This window comes from Desmodus rotundus, chromosome 5, assembly GCF_022682495.2.
Source record: "Desmodus rotundus isolate HL8 chromosome 5, HLdesRot8A.1, whole genome shotgun sequence".
NCBI lineage: Eukaryota > Metazoa > Chordata > Mammalia > Chiroptera > Phyllostomidae > Desmodus > Desmodus rotundus.
The window spans coordinates 125710451-125733416 of NC_071391.1; the positions used below are offsets into that span (position 1 = coordinate 125710451).

A 22966-nucleotide genomic window follows, 5' to 3' on the forward strand; every position below is an offset into this window, starting at 1 on the left:
CCTGGCGGCTTCTGGGAATTCAGGACAAGGCAGGTGGCAGGGTGTAGCCGACTGGGGAAATTCCAGGACTCTGCAAACATGTGTCTGTATCTTCAGAGGAAAAGAAGGGAGACATGCATGTGGGTGGGTGGGGCACAAGCAAATCGGTCAGGGGCCAAAAGTTATTCACATCTGTGAAATTAAGAATTGATGTCTCACTTGGCACTGTTTATTTCTGCTGAGAGAAGAACTGTGGCCATCTGGGTTTCCAGGTATGGGGCTGTGTGGGGCAGGGGGAGGGTGGCGGGGAGATGACACTGGCTGATCACAAACCTGCCTACCCTAAATATGCAGCTAGTTTAAAAATGCTTGTGCCAGGGACCCCCTCCCTGCAGGCAATTCAGAATTGCTGCAGGTGTTTACTGGCCCATCCTCTCTTTTCTGCGTGACCCTGGGAGCAGAAGCAAACCCACCATCATTAGAAATATGTGGAACCTAATGAACTAAATAAACTGATGAACAGAATAAAACCAGAGGCATAGATACGTGGAACAAACAGACAGACCTCAGAGGTGGGGCAAAGAGGGGAAAATAGGGGACATCTGAAATAGTATCAAAAATAACATAAAATAAAATAATTTAATTTAAAAAGAAATCTAGGGCGATACTTCTGCCTGGGATCTTCCAGTCAAGCTGGCAAGCCCCTACTCCTGGTCACAGAGATTGGTCCAGGATCCGGCACAGGACCACCACATAGCCAATCAGAAGAGCCTGCCTTTTCACAACCCGCTGCTAAGCAAGCAGGTGTGCATCTGGGGCTGCTGGAAGTGGTCTCCCGCTCGTGGAGAGAACGCATCCAAAGGACAAAGAAAGGCAAATCAGTGGCCTGCGTGCCTGAGGCTATGTGCACCAATGAATCCCACCTCACCTTTATGTTTATTTTTTGCTTAAGCTAATAGTGATGGGATTCTGTCACCTGCCACTGAATAAAATCCTCATGTATTCTTTCCCCAGTTAAGATACTGTTTTAAGACAGGAGCACAGGAAGTTCCTCAGACTCACAGCCAGGCCAGGGATCTATGACTCTGCCAGCATTGGAAAAGTGGTACAAATTTTTTAAAAAGAAAAATTTCCAAGATGTGTTTTTCTTAGTACATCCGCAAATATATTGGAAAGGTTATATTTTTCCAAAATTGTTACCTGCAAGTGAACTCATCTTTGAGGACATGGAGATGAGACCTGCTTTCATCATCTTAACTTTCAGGTCCCACTCAGGTGATGTTGGCTTTATTCATGCCGAACAAGTGTATTGATTATTTTTCTGCTCCGCGTGAAACTTTAAACTATCAGCCCAGTTTCTTTTTGTAGTTAATTTTTAAGTATAGTTAGTATACAGTATTGGTTTCAGGTATATAGTATAATGACTCAACGTTTGTATACCTTACAATGTGGTCACCCCACTGGTTTTAGTAATTAATCATCTGTCACCGCGCAAACTTAGCACAGTATTGTTGACTATATTCCCCTTCGCCTTTGCTGCCAACCCCCCACCCCTCCCCTCTGGCAACCATCCCTGCGATCTCTGTTTATGAGTCTGTCTTTGTTTCATCTAGTTTGTTCATTTGTTTGTGATTCCACATATACGTGAAATCATATATTGATTTGTCTTTCTCTATCTGACTTATTTCACTTAGCAAAATACCTTCTAGGTTCATCCGTGTTGTCACAAATGACAAGATTTCATTCTCTTTTTAATTACTGCAAAATATTTCATTGTGTATATATACTAAATTTTCTTTATCCATTCATCTATCGATAGATACTTAGGTTGATTCCATATCTTGACTATTTTAAATAACGCTACGGTGAACACAGTTTATTTTTTGTTAGAGTTGTATGAGTTCCTTATATATTTTGGGTATCAACCCTTTTATTGGATGTATGATTTGTGAATAACTTCTCCCGTTCTTTTTGTACGTTGTCTTTTTGTTTGTTTGATGGTTTTCATCACTGTGCAGAAGCTTTTTAGTTTGATGAAGTCCCATTTGTTAGTTTTTGCTTTTGTTTCCCTTTATCGGCTTCGTTTTTAATTAACCTAATTCCTCAAATGCAAAAACAGCTGAAATGATTCAGCTTTCTTTTCCAATGCGGGTTTTAATGCAGAGAGTATGCCACAGATGTGATGTCCCTTTGCAAACTCCTACTATTAAATGTGACTAAAACAGACAGATCATATAAAGCTCGTTTGTGTCTGTAGACTCTCTCCTGTTTACCTAACCCCTTCCTTATTCTTTGTAGGCTTGTCAGGTTTTAAGAAAAACGGAAACATCTTGTAATATTTCTGACATCAAACAAAAGAACCCCATTTTCATTTGACATTGTGAGGTTGTATCCCTGCTCTCAGGAAGGATGTGCTCGTCCCCTTTCGCACTTTACGTACACCTGTGAGAAATAACTGAAAAGAGCCTGCGCTTAGCAACCACTGCCAGCCCCAGGTCACATGACTGACTGATTCCCAATTAAGTAGGAGGAAGTGGCACAATCTTTAGTTAAGTAACAAAATATCTTTATGTTGACCATTTTGATGGCTTTTTCCCTCAAATATTATCTACTTTCTGACTTTTAAAAATTATATTTGGAAAAATTATTTTAAAAAATGAAAGAGAAATAAACAACTATCCTTAATTACAGCACCTCAGCATAGCCACTAAAAGCATTTTGGTGCATTTCCTGTTGTTTATGCTCATAATTTTTCTTAGATTAATTTTAATCATAATATACATACCAATCTATATCTTGCATTTTTTCACTACGTATTAGATTGCAAACTTTTTGCTGCTTTATCATTTTATCAATTGTTTCAATGGCTGTAAAATATTTCTTTGAGGGATATGCAATATTCTTTTTTAATTATTTCCCTTCTATTCAATATTAAACTGTGGCTGTTACTATCTTGCTATTATAAATAATCCTTTAATGATGTATTTGGACAGATTTATTTCTGCATATAATATTATTACTTTAGGGGGATTTTCTCCAAATGGGTTTAGTGGACTAAAAGATAGAAACAGTTTTTATAGTTCAACACATACTGTCAGAATGCTTTCCAAGGGGTTGTGTTAGTGCTTAATCCCTCCAGCAATTAGATAAAAGCACTGAGTCTCCACAGTCCACGTAGATAGTGGGGAAAAAGGGTTGGAAAAATAAAATCTTCCTTACTTTTCTTTACCTTAACAGGAGTATTAAATAACAACACCAGTGGCCCCTACATGTCCAGAGAAGCTGTGCAGAACATCTGGTATCCTTCACACTCAGGAGGGAACAAACTTTATGCAGTTCGCTCGTAGGTCAGGAGATTTATTTGGGTCATTTATAAAAGCAGTTAAATCGATTAAAGGGCAAGAGGAAGAAAAACCACCAATGACAAGTTTTATTTTGTTCGGCATGGATATGACTAGGATTTGTTGCAGTTTGCTTTCCTCCTCTTAAAAAAAATCCTGCTCTGCGGAAACTGGCCCTTTGGGTCCTGGGATTCATGGGGCTCAGTCATTACCGAGGTGCTCAAAGGGAATAGTGGCTGGTGGAAGTCTCCAATACAATTTTTTTTTCCTGTGGGTGTAAAAAGGCCCCTTTCCCTTATGGTAGAACATCTTTCTGGCATCTATCCCCAAAAACTCACATAAAAACTCTCCTCTTCACAGTCTTTTCTATGGGCAAAACAATTATGCTGATCTATAATCAATTATTATGTTTGCAACAATAACTGAAACAGCCAATAAGTATACAACCTTACATTGGTAATTTGAAGATTAAAAACTGTTTTCCAACCAGATAAATCCTCACCAACTGCTTCTGCTGAGAGCCACCTACACCCTGTGGACAAAATATAATCCACCAGCTGAATCCCTGACACAAACAAGAAGGAAAACTTGCCGCATTTTTTAACAAGTGAAAAAGGCTCCTGAGAGGCACCAAAGATCCTAGAGGATTTTCAACTTCACAGTTAATGTACTTTTGCCCCAGCGATCCCACATCTGGGAATATATCTGAAGGAACCCGAAACACTAATTCGAAAGAACATAAGCACCCCTATGTTCCTTGCAGTGTTATTTACAACCACCAAGATACTGAAGCAGCCCAAATGTCCATCAGTAGATGAGTGGATGAAACAACTATGGGACATTTGCACAGTGGAATACTACTCAGTCAAAAAAGGAAAACTGTTACCCTTTGCAACAGAATGGGTGGACCTGCAGAGTATTATGCTAAGTGAAATAAGCCAATCAGAGAAAGACAAATACCACATGATTTCACTCATATGTGGAATCTAATGAACAAACTGGACTAACAAGGAAAATGGGGACAGACTCATAGATGGAGAGCAGAATGACAGGTAGTGGGGGGGGTTAGGGGTGGAGAGACTGAGCAAAAAGGAAAAAAGACTCATGGTCATGGACAACAGTGTGGTGATTGCTGGGGGGGAAGGGGAGTGTAAGGGGGATATATGGTAATGGAAAAAATACAATAAAGGTTAATTTTTTTGAAAACAAAGTTAATATGCTTTTACAACTAAAAAATCATGTAGTAATCTGCTATGCCTTCACAAGTCATCTACTCCTTTTTTAATAGGCTGCTCCTGGAGATTCGATGCATAGATGATTAACAAATTTCAATGAGTTAGTTTTCACTGATGATGGAAAGAAAGGAGGAAGAGACGTGTACCTATACGTATCCATCTTTTATAACCTGCCTCATCCTGGAAAGGGTTTAAAGGGACTTGGTGAATATCTGTAGGTCGTACTGTGTTGTGGCAGACCCACAGGTCAGGTCTGGTGACTGCAGGTGTCGTGCACCCACGTGAGACAGTCAGTGCTAAGTCTAGGGGCTTCCGCTGGCACCACGTCTTTACCGCGCAGCTACACACAAAACACACCTTGGAGGATTTAAAGAGTTACAAGTGTTTTAAACAATCAAATAAATGCAAAAAAATTAAAGTGAACATTAGTTCTTGGGAGGGAATCTTTTAAGTGGTGGGAGAAATAAAAAAGGATTTGTTCAACACATTTTTTGAGCATTGTACTAGGGCCTGGGCGTTGATGAGTAAGACAGCCTTTCTTCATGTACTTACGCTTCAGAAAGTGATGACAAACGCTCTAATTTGACGACAGAAGCATTTTGCATTTTAAACTTCTGTATATTAAGAACACAGAAATAAAAAGCAAAATCCCTGAGACACTTCAGCAAAGACGTGTTAATATTTCTTCACTATGGAGTTTATACAAAAAAGATCAACAAAAAAGAATGTTAAAACTCCACCCCGTAGATGCCTGGGTAAAGACAAACCAGGAAGTATGCAGGAAGGAACACTGGTAACGAATAGTTAGAATGTATACCCTCAGATCCCAGATTAAGTTAAAATAATAAGAAGCCATTCTTTTACTATCGAATAAACAAATATTTTTTTAAATAATAATAAACAAGATTTATACTGATTTCATAAAATGGACCATTTTGATTGCTGGTAGAGATGTAAATTAAAATAATACTTTTTTAAAAGCTTTGGAAGCATAATCTCTATCCCCATAAATCCCATTTGTGATACTCCATAAAAAATGATCTCCAAATTTAGAAAAGACCACACATTGTCTTGTGATAGTATTAGTCTTTTGACCTCAGTATTCAGTACGCGTCCTTGCATAACGAAGTAATGAATGTGGACAAAAGATGTCATAACACAAAAGAATTCTCCACTGAGCTGAGCATTCGTGAACTTCTATCCCATCAAATACCTCTGCTCAACACCGGGGCCCACCATCGCACACAGAACAGTGTCTTTGTGAGTCCATTTCTCTCCCTCGCTTTAAATGATACTGATAAATTGAAAATAAAATGCAGTCCACTTCAAAGTGAAAGTGCAAATTTTACTAAAATAGGCACTATTTCATGAAGTGATAGAAAAGTGCCCAAATGATGGGACAAGTCTTTGACTGACCAATGAGAATCCAACAAAGTTAGATTAGTTAACAATAGAGAAGTGAAGACGGATGAGGATGGGGACACTATGGCACCTCAGAGAACCTGCAAAGCAAAAGGTCACCAGGTCAATTCCTGCTCAGGGCAACTAATCCAACTGATGGGTATTTCTTTTTCACATCGACATTTCTCACCCTCTCTTTCTCCCTCCCTTCCCCTCTCTCTAAAAGGAAATGAAATATTTTTTTAAAGTGTCAGAAACATACTAAAATCAACACAATTTCCTTTTTTAATCTAAAAAGCCCCAAGCCTCCCTGTCATTCTAGGGACAAGCAGGCTTCCACCCCTTCTGCACCCTCCCTGCCTGGTTTGTAGCTTCTGGCTGTCTCTACTCTCTGTCACCCAAAAATAGTTGAAATCTCTTGTTTGTCAATGTTTCTCTTTATCCACGTGAATTTACTTATCCTTTTACTATCATCTTATTGAGATTTGAGAGTGAGAAGAGATTGATGTGTGTGCCAATTTGCCATATTGAGCAGGGAATCACATATTACTCTTAGCATAGAAAAGAAAGACTTTCAATCCAAATAGCTATTATGACCATAATCACATAAAACAGGGATATTTAAATTGTACAATGTCAGTTCATTGCACATAAATAGGAACTCCGTCGATTTAACTTATTGATTTTCTCTGAAACTATTCTACTTCACATTTGTGTCACAATGGGATCCTCTCAAAAGTATCAACAGACATTTGTTTTACAAGAAAAAGTCAGTGAAAATTCCCAACACAATACCTCTTTGTAAATTTTATTTTTCCTTATTTTGTAGATACTTTTATGAAATAATCTTAAGGCTAATGTCTGCAAGTATGGTATACATGTTTTGTGCACAGAACGAACAGTTAATAATAAAATGTCTAAAAATTGGGGCCCTTCACACATTTTCCCCTTTTCAGTTCCTTTCCTTTATCCCAGGTCCCCTAATTCTTATCACCTCATCTATATTCCTAGGAGCATGAGGGGGGAGGAAAGAGAATCTAATAAGTCAGTAATACCTTAGTGGTAAATTGGATCAATATATTTCTCCTTCAAGGAGCTTTTGCATTTAAAAGAAGACACGTGAAAAGGAGAACTCCCCCCAAAAGATTTTTCAACAATGAAATCAAGAGGAACACATGTCTCCTGTCTCCGCTCTTAGGCTCACACATCAAAATCCCTACTGTGGAGTCTGAGGCTTCGCTGCAGTGAGTGGGGAAGTACAATTTAAATACAAATTTCCCTTCTGGGCCCTTCAAATACCTTGTGGTAAAACCCTTGGATCCAAAAACTGAGAGACTATGAGCACTTCGGTTTCTTTGACTCTTGTTTAGGATATGCATGAGCTCTGAAGGGACAGGCATGGGTGTCCCTTTCCTTAGCCAAGGCTTCTCCTCGCCCTTATCCTATATCTCTTTCCTCCACCTGGAGTCAGCACTTGCTGGAAGGCTTACAAGTGACTGTGTCAGAAAGTTTGGGAGGTGACTATTGGAACGAAGAAGGTACAGGCACTTCTATCAACAGATAATATTAAACTTGAGTCACCAGTGTCTAATATTGGGTGCTTTGTTTCCAGTGGCGCATGCTAAGCCGTTTGGTCCCGCACCAGATACATTCATCATGAATCATAGACTCTTGTTTAATATGTGTTAAGTTTCTGGGTGCTGGAATGTGTACTCAGCTGGGTTGTTGACTTTTGTGTGTCCCTGCCCTGCAGGAAGGCAGAGAGAGCACCGATAAAATGTCTCGTTTGCTTCTGAATGTTTAACAGGGCTACTCATGGGCCTCACACAGAGAACCATCAAATAAAGTTTTTTAGAGAGGATGAAAGAACTTCTATTGAAGTCAGCTAGATTCAGTTGAGTCCAGCTTTTTACAATAAGGCTTTGCTGAGAAAAGACTGGAAATTCTATCATCCTAAAGATGTCCTGGGAAAAAAATATGGTAAATAAAGAGAAGTCAGTATACAAGGTTCTCAGCAGGAGCCTAAGGTCCATCCATCCCACCACGCACTCATCATAAGGATCTCAGATGATCAGGACCGGCTGGCAGGCTGGCAAGTGGACCTTCCAGGAGACAGAAGCCTCCTCCATGTGAACTCATCCTACTGCAAAGAGGGCCAAGCAGGCCTATCTAGCCCCATGAACAAGCCGCAGGCATCAGCCAGGAGTTGCGACTCCAGAGACAACACAATGTCTGCCACGTGGACTTGACCCCAGGTCAGCTCTACCTGTCCCAAGGCATTAAGCAAATCACTTGACCATGCTCACTTCCCAGGGAGCACAGCTTAGAGCCCAGGTTTTGAGGTCACTATAGACTGAGTCGAAGTCCCGGCTATACCTCTTAATAACTGCGTGACCTCAGACAATTACCTTCCGCTTCCTGAGCTGTCACATGGAGATAATCAATACTACCCCAGCCAGTTGCTGTGAGGGTTGAGTGAAACAGGGTATGTCTGCCATCGAGCGCTGTGCCTGGCACTCAATTTCATATCATTAAAGCTGGCCCTAGCAGAAGTAGATTTATAAAGTTTCTTCCAGTTCTAAGAGTCCTTAACAGTTCTGTGACTGTGATTTTAATTTTTAGAATCATTTAAGCTGAATGATAAAATCAGTCAAATGAGTTTTTCAGATAAAGGCTTATAATGGCCTAAGGATTAATGCATTTACCTCAAGATGCTCCGAGATAATGTCCTCGCAAGCGTCATTTCTTGGCCACACTCACACCGCACGCCACCATCTCCCGCTGCTGGGATCAAAGGAGTTTCCTCTCTGCAGTTTATAAATTGGTGGATCTAAACCAAACCCATAAGTCTGCTCTGGGAATGCATGTTTAGAACAGACATGAATCACAGCCCTGGGCTATTTCTTTGTCTTGGAATGCTTTAGTATCCTTTTCACTTTGTTGAAGGACAGGACATTCCAAATCAGTGAATCACTTTCATTTATAAAATGGAGTGAATGAGGTGACAGCAATGAAAATTGTGGAATAAGGGTCTCCAAAAACCTCTCCTCCATAAAAGCCATGAAAACAAAGGCAAAATTTGTCAGAATCAACTGCCTTGTGCTATTTCCCATACGAGGCTGCTTATCTTACAAGATGCCTAGCCTGAACTAACAGCAAATTATTTTTAATTGAATCTGTCTTTACTAAGAGTAAACAGATCCTTTATTCACTCATGGCATTCAGTTAAAGTGTGTATTTCAAAGGAAATACAATATCACTCAGTAGGGAAAAAACTGGTGTCTCTACTGCATGCTGCCAAGCCAATTGTGTAATCCATTTATAACCATCTCCTTCCCCCCACACACATGTACACACATACACACATGTACACACATGCACACACATACACACAGAGAGCCAAGGAAGAGACAATGGCCAACAGAGATAACATGCTCTTGGAAAACGTGAAGCAGTTTGGAGGAATGCAACCTGGCATGGCAGGGTGGAGAAAGCTGAAGAACGAGTGCCTGGAGAGGTCCTGGCAAGGAGAAGCAGGCTGATTTGTTCCACAGAACCCAAGAGAAGCTCAGGAACGTTAGGCATTATTGAACGTTTTCCCCCCTAGTCCCTACTCACCTCACCTTCAGCGGCCAGTTCGCTTACCCATCCCACATCCCTGTAGGAAACAGAGGGCTTAGTTTCTGGGGAGACTGCACCAGAGATCTGGGCTCAGGAGCACAAGACACGGTGAGGACAGGGGCCTTTACTGAAGATAGTAATTAAGTGAACTTCTGCCTTACAAATGGTGAGATCTCCAGCCCCATCCCCCATTCAGTTCACAGAACACAAGCCACTGGCTTATATCCCAGGCAGGAGGCTGAGGAGTCATTCTGAAGCACATGATGGGTCCAAGAGAGAAGACCTACAGATATAAACATTTATGGTCCTCATCCCATCCATCTCCTGTGAAATCCAACAGGAAGTAATCCCCTTACTGGTTTCCTGCAGCTGCTATAACAAATTATGGTATATTTGGTAGCTTAAACCAACAGAATTTTATTCTCTCAAGGTTCTGGAAGCCAGAAGTCCAAAATCAATTTCACTGAGCAGAAATCAAGGTGTTGGCAGGACCGTGTTCCCTCTGGAGACACCAGGAGAGAATCCATTCCCTGCCTCTTCCAGCTTCTGGTGGCAGCTGCGTTCCTTGGCTTGTGGCTGCATCCCTCCAATCTCTGCCTCTTGGTCACATTGCTTTCTCTTCCTTTTTCAAATCTCCCTCTGCCTACCTTTCATAAGGACACATGATTACATTTAGGGCCCACCAGATAATCCAAGATAATTTCTCCATCTCAAGATCCTTAACGTAATCACATTTGCAAAGTGTCTGCCACATAAGGTAACATTCACAGGTGCTGGTGATTCAGACGTGGACATCTTTGGCAGCCATTATTCAGTCCACCACAGCACCCGCATACAGAAAGTTTTCAGTCAGCCTTTTGGTTTCTCACACTTAAGTGTTAGCCACATCAAAACTTTTTCACCTTTGTAGGATATCTGAATTTCTTGTTTTATTAATTATCCATTCATGGCCTTTATCTGCTTTACTTTCTACTGATGCTTTTCCTATAGGTTAAGAGAATTTTAGATGAGGCCATTAACCCTTTATCTGCTATGTATATTGAAAACACTTTTCCTAATTTGCATTTTCCTATTAACTTGTTTACAGCTTGTTTTCTAATATATACAAATTTTTTTAGTATATGTAATCAAATCTAATACTTCTTTTCCTTTGTAATTCATCCATTGTTATTGTCAGAAAATCTGCCTTATCCTAAAATTAGATATATGCTAATATATGTCCTCCTGGTTTTATGGTTTGAAAGTATTTAATTCTTTAATAAGTACAGAATTTATTTTAATATGTGGTATAGAGAATCTAACTTAATTTTTCCAAATTATTTAACAATTGTCTAACACAAACTATCTCTTCCTTTCCCTATGGATTATCATCTTTCTCAAATACATAAATTTTATATATTCTAGTGTCTGTTTCTGAGCTCAGTTTAGTATCTTAATTCCTCTTTCAGATGTTTGCTGTATCTCTCTTCCCCCTACTCCCAAGTTTCTAGTTACAAATAAATAACTATAGCCCATCAAATCATCCCAAAATAATTTCACATTTTTCTCATTCTTTCTAAACGTTTATATAATTATTTATTTTTTGGCATTCTACTGGTCATTTATCTAAAAGGGTTCATTTTTATCGTAATACTTGTACATGCCTTTGGACATTTTTAGAAACAGGAAAGCATGTTCACATTTTTGAAAGAAAAGAACCTAGACATAGTTTTCCTTTTTGTTGTTAATACAACGATCTATTGAATATCTCTGATGATTTTATTAATTAGTTAATTCAACAAATACTGTGCGTCACCCATTTTTCTAGATGCTAGGTATAAAGGACAAAAACAATTATCCCCAACTTCATGAAACTTACTTTCTAATAGGGGAGACAGATAAAAACAGGACAGGCAAAAATTTATATGTAGTGAGTGTGTCAGACAGCGATGAGTTCTATGGGGAAAAAAATAAAGAAAGGGAGGGACAGGAAATTCTGAACAGGTGACTGGAGATGACCTCACTGAGATATTATGAGTCAAGACCTAAAAAAGTAAAACCTTTACTTTTTTTCTGTGAACTAACACAAATGGTTACTTTACATTGATATCCCTGTTATAGCTTCAGGTATACTTTAAGTATATATCAAATCAATTATATAATCATTCATTGCTTATCTACTTCAATGAGCAATGTGTTAATCTTGATATAGCAAAAGGAATCATTGCATATTTCAAACATCAAATTCACCACGAGTTAAGTGTAATATATACTTACAGGAGTGAAGCAAGATGTTGGAAATCTTTGAACTGTAGAGCGAAATACAAAGCTCCTATATTAAAAAAAAGATATATTTACTAAATTTATTTATTTATTTATGTTCGAATACTTTATTTATTTATTTTTAGAGAGGAGAAAGGAGGGAGAAGGAGAGGGAGAAAAACATCAATGTGTGGTTGCCTCTCACACGACCCCCTACTGGGGACCTGGCCCACAGCCCAGGCATGTGCCCTGACAGGGAATCAAACGAGTGACCCCTTCATTCACAGGCTGGCACTCAATCGACTGAGCCACATCACACAGGGCGATTTTCTAAATTTATTTTTAATGTTAGGACCTTTGTTAATTTATTCCCTATCTGTCATTAACTATTTAAAAATGCTAATCTGGATATAATGGGCATAAATGAGGTTTAAAAGCCATCAGTATTGATTGTTAAGTATGTACATAGAAAGGCATAAATGAAATTATTAAAAGCAACTTAATACGTATATAATTACCTGGAAGCATACGTGGGAACTGGAGGAGGAAGTACATCGTATTGTCCTGGTGACAGCTGAACTGACTACACAGAACGGACAAGCACACCAATAATAGGTTATCATGGGTCTTAAACTCACTTTTCTTATTAGTTGTCACTCATAATCCTCTATTTTATTACCATGCAACATTATATAATTTATTATCCATTTTAATAGTGGAAACAGCACAGTTTCAAAGGCAGAGCTTCAAAACATTCCAGATATTCACATTTCGTGGTGAATTTTATGACTGTATGCCTGAGATGACGTGTTAAATTGACACTATACAATTGATCATATTCTACACGTACTGGATTCAACAAACCATTCAGCCATCATTCACTGAGCTTGTCCTATGGGTAAAGAAACCCACTAGATGTGGTGGGGAATACAATGGTAAGAGAGATATTGTCCCTGACCAGCAGGAGTGAGAAGGTATGCACACAAACGACTCTAATATAAAACAATATAATCAATGCTGGAAAACAGATTGAAGATTTAGGAGGTAGGGAAAGATTAAATCTAACTGGATGACCCATAACGTCATAAACAAATAGTGATAAACTAAAAGCTTTTCCTCTAAGATCAGGAACAGGAGAAGAGTGCCCACTCTCTCCATTCCTTGTCAGTATAGTACCAAAAGTCCTAGCCAGTGTAATTAGGCAAGAAAAAATAAATAAAGGGCATCCAAATTGGGAAGCAAGAAGTAAAATTGTCCCTGTTTGCAGATGACATGATCATATATATATTAAATATATATTTATATATATAAATGTGTCCATATATAAATATATAAATATAAACAAACAAATAACTAAATATATTTATCTATATAAATGTATCATATATAAATGTAAATATATATATATATTTTTAAAAACCCTAAAGACTCCCACAAAAAAACCCTGTTAGAACTAATCAACAAATTCAGTAAAGTTGCAAGATACAAAAACAACATACAAAAATCAGTTGAGTTTCTATACATTAACAGTGAAATATCTGAACAAGAAATTAAGAAAACAATCTCATTTGCAATAGAATCAAACACAATAAAATACTTAAGAATAAATTTGACTAAGGCAGTGAAAGATCTGTATACTGAAAACTGTAAGAAACAAATTGAAGATAGAAATAAATGGAAAGATATCACATGTTCATGGATTAGAAGAGTTAATTTTGTTAAAATATCCGTACTATTCAAAGCAGCCAACAGACTCAATGAAATCCCTATCAAAATTCCAACAGCATTTTTCACAGATACAGACAAACAATCCTAAAATGTATATGGAACCACAAAAGAACCTAAAGTCAAAGCAATCTTGAGAAGAACAACAAAGCTGAAGGCATTACACTTCCTGGTTTCAAACTATATTACAAAACTGTAGTCATATACACAGTATGGTACTGGCATAAAAACAGACATATAGACCACTGGAACAGAATGGAGAGTCCAAAAATAAACCCATGCATATGATCAACTTGTTTTGGCAAGGGCACCAAGAATACATAATGGGGAAAGGATAGCCCCTTCAATAAATGGTAGTAGGAGAACAGGATATCCACATGCAAAAGAATAAAACTAGACCCCTATTTATACCACTCATAAAAATTAACTCCAAATGGACAGAACACTTACATGTAAGACTTGAAACCATAAAACCCCTGGAAGTAAACAGGGAAAGCTCCTTAACACTGGTCTTGGCATATAACACCAAAAAAAGCAAAATAAGACAACAAAAGCAAAAATAAACAAGTGGGAAGACATCAAACTAAAAATCTTCTACATAGCCAAGGAAACAATCAACAAAATAAAAAGGCAACATAAGGGATGGGAGAAAGTATTTACAAACCATATATCTGATAAGGTGTTAATATCTAAAATATATAAGGAACTCATACAACTCATTAGCCAAAATAATCCAATTAAATTGAACAAAAGACCTGACTAGACATTTTTCCATAGAAGACATATAATGGCCAATAGGTACATGAAAAGGTGCTGAACACCACCAACCCTCAAGGAAATGCAAATCACAACCACAATGCCACTTCACAACGGCTAGGACGGCTATTATTAAAAAGAAAGACAAGAGATAACAAGTGTTGGTGAGGATGTGGAGAAAAGGGAACCCTTGTGTACTGTTGGTGGGAATGTAAAATGATACAGCCAATATGAAAAATGGGTCCCTCAAAATATTAAAAATAAGGAACAAAATCAGTATCTGGAAGAGATCTCCACACTCCCACATTCACTGCAGCATTACCTACAACGGCCACGCTACGGAGGCAGCCTGCGTGTCGGCGGATGGATGAGTGGATAGTGAAAATAGGGTACATGAGCAACTGAAACATATATCTATATTACATATATTATTATAATATATATATTATATATTATAATAATATATATAATATATATATGTATGGTTTGGTCAAAGGGCACAAAATTTCAGTTATAGGATAAGTTCTGGGAACACAATGTATAGTATGGGGGCAATAGTTGATAATACTGTATTCGTGCACTTGAAATTTGCTAAGAGAACAGATCTTACGTGTTCTCATCCACACACGCAATGGTAATTATATGAGGTGATGAAAGTGTTCATTAACTTGGTTGTGGTAATCATTTTACAGTGTATACATAGATCAAATCATCACCTTGTATACCTTAAATATATACAATTTTATTTGTCAATTATACCTCCATAGAGCTGGGGGGAAGTAATTATATAAATCCAACTAGGAGACCTAAAGATGGTAAAGATAATGAGATTTGAGTGGTGTTTTAGGGAAGACAGAACTTCCTTGAGGGGAGCAAGGGAAGGATTCTAAGGAGAGACATTGCAGAAGAGACTGCCTCTCTGCCCATTGTCAAAATTGCTGCAAACTACTTGGGTGGCTCCATTGCCCTGGGTTTATGGGTACTAGCTGAGAGGTACATGAAATAAGGAGTGTAAGGGTCTGGTAGGCACAGAGACTGGGATATGTAAAGGAGGGAGGGAGGAGAAAGTCAAATGAGGAGCCAGGGAAGACTGACAGGACCTCCAGAAATTCTTCTACTGCAGGAGCTGGTAGGAAGGAATTACATTACTAAGTCCCAGGAAGAATCCTTCCTGAAGTGAACAATCTCCTCCCCGTCCTCCATTACTTAAAAAATCAGATTTAAAAATACAATACTGCCTTTGCTGAAAAGGAGGCATGCATATCCTGGCATTTTATGCCACATGCAAGTCCAGCTATTATATTTCACCCTGCTGCTTTCATTCATGTATTGATACACAATTTTGATTGCAGACACAGGCTTTTGTAGATACGGTGATAACAACAGTAAGTATAAATTTTATGATGAACCCCACACATTGTCCTGATGCACCTGTACCTTGTTACTTGTTCACTTGATATAACAAACACCCAGAAAATGCTGGTGTTGTTTTTTAATCCTCGTATGGAAGCACAAAATTGTATTTTAAGCAGGGGGGCTTTGGGGTTGCAACATACTATTTCTTGATTTTGATGATGGTTACATGGGTGTTTGCTTTCTATTTAGTTTATTTTTTTAAAGATTTTATTCATTTATTTTGAGGGGGGAGGGAGAGAGAATGACAGGGAGAGAAGCATCGATGTGCGAGAGATACATCAATCAGTTGCCTCTCACACTCCCCCAGCTGGGAACCTGGCCTGCAACCCAGGCATATGCCCTGACTGGGAATTGAACCAGGGACCTCCCGGTTCGCAGGCCAGCACTCAGTCCACTGAGCCACACCAGCCAGGGCTTTCTATTTACTTTAGTGCTTGCTCTAGTACGCTCGCTCACTCTCATGTACCTATACACACGTACACAGGAGGAGAAAGAAGAGAACTGAGAAATGGAAAAAAAAAAACAAACCCTTAAAGCAGCTGTTTATCCCTCTATACTCAGCAACCACATAGAGTTTTAATTTAAAAAGTACTTAAGGAAAAACTCTCAGACAGCATTAGTCTAGAAAGAAACATTGGCTCCCATAGCTTCCATATTTGTCCTACTTTACTTGGCATTGGCCATTCTTTGCTATTTAATATAACTGAGAGAGGGCTGACTTTTTTCCCATAAAGTCATGACTAGTCAGCTGCCTTATGCAAGAGACTATTTCTCTGCACATTGCTGAACTTGTTGCAAAATATCTGGGTGGCTCCATTGTCCTTGGAGATTTTATATATACACATGCATTTTCCTAATTCCAAAATATGCGTCTCAGTTCTTCATTTGTAATGGGGCTCAGATATCTAGACAATGTGCCCATAAAAATACCTGATTATAGTTAATGTTTCAGCCAACATTGAATAGGCACTCAGAAATCTTGCAATAGCTACCCTGGCTGGTGGGCTCACTGGATTGAGCGCCAGCCTGCGAACCAAAGGGTCGTTCATTCAATTCCCAGTCAGGACACATGCCTGGGTTGTGGGCCAGGTCCCCGGTAGCGGGTGTGAGAGAGTCAACCACACATGGATGTTTCTCTCCCTCTCTTTCTTCCTCCATTCCCCTCTGTCTAAAAATAAATCTTGCAATGGCTTGGAGCCAGACAATATGGAAGGGTGATATTAGTGTGGATACTTAATTCTGTTCTGTTGTACTAACACCATTAATGTCAGAAAACTGGACTACGTGAAAAAATCTAACCCTACTTCTTAGGCTCTTCGCATGAACAACGTTTTGAGAACCCAGATCCATGAGTAGCTGGGAGAGAGGGGAACGTTTTCACTGGGTTAGAAGCTCTGTCAGAATGATCGTATGGGGAATGCAGCCAAAGGGCTGGCAGGTACAACGCTTTTAGGTACTATTGATAGAAATTTCAAGTGTACCTACTTTCTGGGAAGTAAAGTCTTCTGTATTGTATGGAAGTGTCACTGGGTCACTGCTAAGATGTTTTTATGGAATGAGAACTAAACAACACAGGAATTGCTCAAAACGAAGCATACCTGATGATATTGTTCTTAATTTTACAGTACCTTGTAATTTCCATCAGTTCCAAATGAACTCAGAATTACTAGTGGGTCCCAATCCCTGAGATAAGTTCTTTCAAAAGGGAAAGGTATCCATCTTTCAAAATTTTTTATTTTTTTGAAAGATTGTATTTATTTGTATTTAGAGAGAAGGGAAGAGAAGGAGAAAGAAAGGGAGAGAAACATCAATATGCGGTTGCCTCTCACGTGCCCCTAACTGGGGACCTGGTCTGCAACCTAGGCATGTGCCCTGAACTGGGAATCGAACCAGTGATCCTTTGGTTCACAGGGGGGCGGTCAATCCACAGAGCCACGCTAGCCAGGGCACCAAAATCCATTTTCATTTGCCACTTTCTTGATATATTTGTATGTGGCATTAGTGCTTTGCCTTGCACTCACTCTCTGGGAATTCACCCTCAAAAGTATCTGCTAAATGGGCCAATTTTTAGGGCCCTTTTTCCATGTAAATGGCGTTGCTCTTGGCTTCATCATATCCATGTTTTGCTCTTCATTATCCCAACATTTAAGTCTTGAGTTCCCTACATATTACTTGCCAGCCTGGTCTCGGGCACCAGGTTTCTGTCTGTTGTTACCTTGCTGGATGAAAAACCATCCTGTTGAAAATCCCTTCAGTTGTTATTTTACCATGGAGCACTTTCAAATGAATGTGTCTTCAGAGATATCATCATCATCACAGCTATAAACACCACCATCAAAGATCGATGAACTGGCAAGATCCAGTGCAAAGACCTTGAGGTGGGAGTGGGGGTGGCAATTCAGGAAGCTTCCAGCAGGCCAGTGGGCCAGGAAAGAGAGTGAGAGGGAGTAGTAAAACAATGAGGGCTGGAATGGAGCCAGTTCACAGTAGGACCCTGAGAACAGCCACTCAGAGATATCACAAAGATTTAAACCCAGCACTATTCTCAATCAGGGGGGTGGGGCGGGGGTGGGGGGGGTGGGGGGACCTTGCCCTCCAGGGAACATTTGGCAACGCCTGGAGACAGTGTTGTTACAACTGAGAGGGGGAAGAGCTAATGGCATCTAATTATCCAGGAATGCTGCTAAACATGCTACAAAGCACAGAACAGTCCCCCACAACAAAGAATTACCCTGTCCAAAATGTCAGCGGGGCCAACGCTGAGAAATCCTGAATCAGACATATAAGTGGAGAAGTCAAAAAGCAGTTGGGTATACAAGTCTGGAATTCAAGAGAGAAGTCTGGGCAGGGGGTGTGATTTGGAAATCACAAAAAGATGGTCTTCAAAGCCAGGGCTGAATGAGATCACCAGGGGAGTGAGTGCAGATGGGGAAGCATCTGGGTCTGGGGCACTCTCGCGAGAGGTCAGGGAGAAGGGGCTGAACAGGCAAAAAGGCTGAGAAGAAAAAAATAACCCCTGGATGGTGTGGCTCAATGGATTGAGTGCTGGCCTATAAACCAAAGGGTCACTGGTTCCATTCCCAGTCTAGGGCCCATGCCTGGGTTGCAGCCAGGTCCCCAGTGGAGGGAGCATGGGGGAGCACACACTGACGTTCCTCTCCTTCTCTTTCTCCCTCCTTTCCCCCCTTTCTAAAAAATGAATAAATAAAATCTTTCTAAAAAGAAAAAGAAAAAATGAGGACTGAGGAGGAGGTGTCAGGGATTTGGAAAGAGATGTGAGATAAAGTCACCCAGAGAGTGGGAGAGTAAACAGACTAGAGAAGTCCATTCAGTGCCCATATGAGGTGAAGACTATACAATGAGGCCAGTCATTCAGCAACCTGGATGAAGGTACAAAGTTCTCAGAGAGTGAGATTTAACCAGGTTTCTGGCTTTGCCAAACAAGTCAGATATGCCATCAGGGTAAGGGAATTGAGGGCATATGCAGGGAGTAACTCTGATGACTAGCTATGGGGTTTAAGCTTTGCAAGGAAGAAAAACACCAGGAAGTTGAGAGGCAGTGTAAAGGTAGTGGGATCAATGGATTATAGATTGGGGGGAACAGGAAAATTTGGAGGGCTGGGGCACTAAAGTGAATGAGGCTGAACACCAGGAGTGATCTGAGTGGGTGCATGCAGTTGAGACCATGCAGGGTTGAAACGATCAGTCTTGAAAAAAATCTAAGAAGTGAGTGGCTAAAGTAGAGAAGAATTCCAGAAACTGAGAAGTGAGATTGTTGGAAGATCAGCCACACGTGTTGGCAATTATGACAGGAGTAGTGGACAGAATGAGAGGTAGCAAAGGGAGCTAAAACCATCCATAAATAAGGAGGGCGAGCCCTAGGGTTGGTGGATGACTGCAACAATGGGGAAAAACAGGTCACAAAACTATGTACGAGGTCTGTCCAGAAGAAGTTCAGCTGTTGTTAATATAATGAGAACAGTTCACACGACATCGATGTAACCTGGCAGCCAAGGAGAGTGGACTGGAGTGGGCAAACATGAATGATGACTTCACTGTACTACTCAGTGGGGGCACTGAGTGACGCCCTTGAGTGAGCATGTGTGCTGTGTGGCCACTGCATTCAAAATGACTGAGCGAGTAGAGCAATGAATCTGCATCAAATTTTGAATTAAGCTTGAACACCCCTCTGTGGAAACTATTCAGATGATTTGGAAAGTTTTCCGGGGTGATGCGATGTGTGCAGTGCAAATAAAAGTGTAGCACAAACACTTCACAGATAGTCAAGAATCTGTTGAAAGTGATCCACGTGCTGGAAGGTCTGAAACAAGCAGAACACCTGAGAACGTTGAACGTGTTCGTGCTGCAATCAACAAGATCAGCGACTGACACCGAGAGAACCAGAAGCTGATCCGGGGATCCCCAAAACTACTGCGTCCAAGATTTTGACACAGGATATTGCATGAAACATGTCATGGCAAAATTTGTTCTACGGCTTCTGTTACCAGGGCAAAAGGAATATCGTGCTGCAGTTGCTAATGACTTGATTCATGAGTCATGACCAATGAACCAGATTTCCTCAAGAAGGTCATAACTGGAGATGAATCGTGGGTCTATGGCTGTGATCCGGAAATGACAGCCCAGTTGTCCCAATGGAAGTCGCCTGCTTCTCCACGCCTGAAGAAGGTGTAGCAGCAATTCACAGCAAGACCAAGACCAGCTTAACTGTCTTTTTTGATTGGGAAGGTGCTGTCCCTCACAAGTATGCCACTCTAGACCAAACAATTGGCCGATAAGGAGTACTACCTATATGTTCTTCATCAATTGAGAGATGCAATACAACGAAAAGGCTGCAGCTATGGGCAACTGGTGATTGGAAGCTCCATCACAACGTACCCACTCGTGCATCATGTCTCGTGCAGTTTTTTGGCAAAACCTCAAATCACCCAGGTGATTCAGCCCCCCTACAGCACAGATTTGGCACCCTGAGACTTCTGAGTTTTCCCAAAACTAAAATCACCTTTGAAAGGGAAGAGATTTCAGACAGTCGATGAGATTCAAGAAAATATGAGGCAGCAGATGGAGATTCTAACAAAGGATTTTGCAGTGTTTTGAACAGTGGAAGAGACGCTGGCAGAACTGTGTGAGGTCCCAAGGTGCCTACTTCAAAGAGGACTGAGGTGTCACTGTCCAATGTACAGTGTTTCTTATATTTTGTATCTTCTTTAATAAATGCCTTTCTCGTACTACGTGGCTGGATACTTCCTGGACAGATCTTGTTGTATGTGTGGAGAGAGCTGGGCCCACTTCTGTGCATACGCATATATCCTACAATAAAAGTGTATTATTTTTCTGATAAGAAAAAATTATTGTAAAAATTGTAGGGCCATCTCAAATACTGTTTTTTTTTAAATTAAATGTATTGGGGTGACATTGGTTAATAAGACTGTACAAGTTTCAAGTGCACACCTCTATACTACATCATCTGTGTACTGTATTGTGTGCCCGCCACCCACAGGCAGATCATCCTCCGTCACCACACGCGTGGCCCTCTTTACTTCCCCCCCACACACATTCAAATATATATACATGATTCTTTGATACAGATTCTCTAGTTGAGTTACATGCTTCGGAATCAAGGTGCTAAAATAGTAAAAACTTTCTTACAAATAATAAACGGCCCTAATGAGGTATAAAGTGAATATTCTACTACAAATTATGAAGCTTGAGACAATGTCATTCTATCTTTTTTCCCAATCTTCGCCCGAACATATGTTTATTGGTTTTACAGAGAGAAGGCGGGGAGAAAGAGAAACAATGATGTGAGAGAGAATCGGTTGCCTCCCATATGCGCTCCAACAAGGGATTGAACCTGCAACCTAGGTATGTGCCCTGACCAGGAATCGAACCCACAACCTTTTGGTGTATGGGATGACACTCCAACCAACTGAGCCACTAGGCCAGGGCTCTGTCTTAATTAATAATAATAATGTATACTATATCTTCCTCAAATTCAAATTATTATTTTACTGAGTTCTGCCATTAAAAAAAAATCAAGTTATGAGTTTTACTGGTGAGTAAACAATGGTTCATCTGGATATCTTTCCTCTTGTGAATATTTTTCTTTGAAACAGAAAATTAGGAAAACATTGAATTCTCCCAGTTTCTGGAGCGCATTCCTTTGTGGGAGGTGGAGTGAGAGAGAGAGGAGAAAAAAAAGAAACAAAAAAATATGTTTTCAGGTTTTATCCATCCCTCTGGGTAAGCCAAATTCTTTTGGTCTTTTAAACCTTTAAATTTTGCCTAATACCAACCTTCTGTATTTTCTTCTTTCAACAATGAGCCTTGGCCTACCCCCAGAAACCCCTAAAACAAGACGAAATGAAGCAGAAGGGAAGGAAACAATGGTGGGGAATGAGGAAGAATGATTTGGCACTGGACGTGGCCAGGACGATTTCACAGGAAGCATGGTGTCCCGATACCAAGACATAAAAGTTTAAGCCTAATTTAGTGCTTGTATTCATCCACTAAAGTGAATAGGATACGATTTACCCATTGAAATTTCATCACTCCGTCCTGTTGCAAAGCTACAAGTTGCAAAGCAGTAGGTGGGTTGGCATGTGGGATACAATATGCACTCATCCCACAGAAAAATTCTTGTCTGCCCTAAAAACCACAACCACTTGTATTTAATTCAACTTCCAATTGCAATGCATTTCTTCTCAGATTATCGCCAACGATATTCTCACAAGGTTGTGAGGACTGATATTATTACTAGCTTCCTTATAAGCAGGGGATATTAAGGCCCAAAGTCCTAAGTAACAAAGTCCAAGCCACAGCTCTGTCCCTTGAGCAGGCACTTGCCCCTCTGTGGAGACACAGCTCTTGGATTCCACCCATCCAAGCCCTGCCCCTCGTGTATGGCCAGAGCCACAGGGTAGGTTGGAAAGGGCACCGAGTTTGGGCTCAGAAGCCCTCAGTTAAAAAGTACTACCTCCGCTACTTATTCACTATGTACCTCTGAACAAGTTACTTAGCCCCTATTCGCCTCAGTTTACTTTCATGTAAAATGGGGATAACATCTGTTCTGCCTATTTCAGAATGCTTGGGAAGAACTGCTAAGAGACTATATATAGAAGCTCACAGTAAACTATTAAGAGCCCCATAAATGTCACATATTATTCAAAGTCCAGCTTGAGTCCTACTTCATCCAGGGAACCCTCCAACCTTTCAATCCAGCCTACACTGAGC

At 40.1% G+C, this 22966-nt stretch overlaps 1 protein-coding gene across 1 annotated transcript in view; it reads right to left on the reverse strand.

Annotated features, from left to right (window-relative positions):
- Positions 1-22966, reverse strand: part of STPG4 (sperm-tail PG-rich repeat containing 4) — a 36776-nt gene that overhangs the window by 8968 nt on the left and 4842 nt on the right. Inside the window, exons 4-5 of the mRNA XM_024552990.3 lie at positions 12337-12401; positions 11834-11888 (exon numbers count right to left, since the gene is read on the reverse strand). Coding sequence (XP_024408758.1) covers positions 11834-11888; positions 12337-12401 — 120 coding nt within the window. The remainder of the gene's footprint in view (positions 1-11833; positions 11889-12336; positions 12402-22966) is intronic.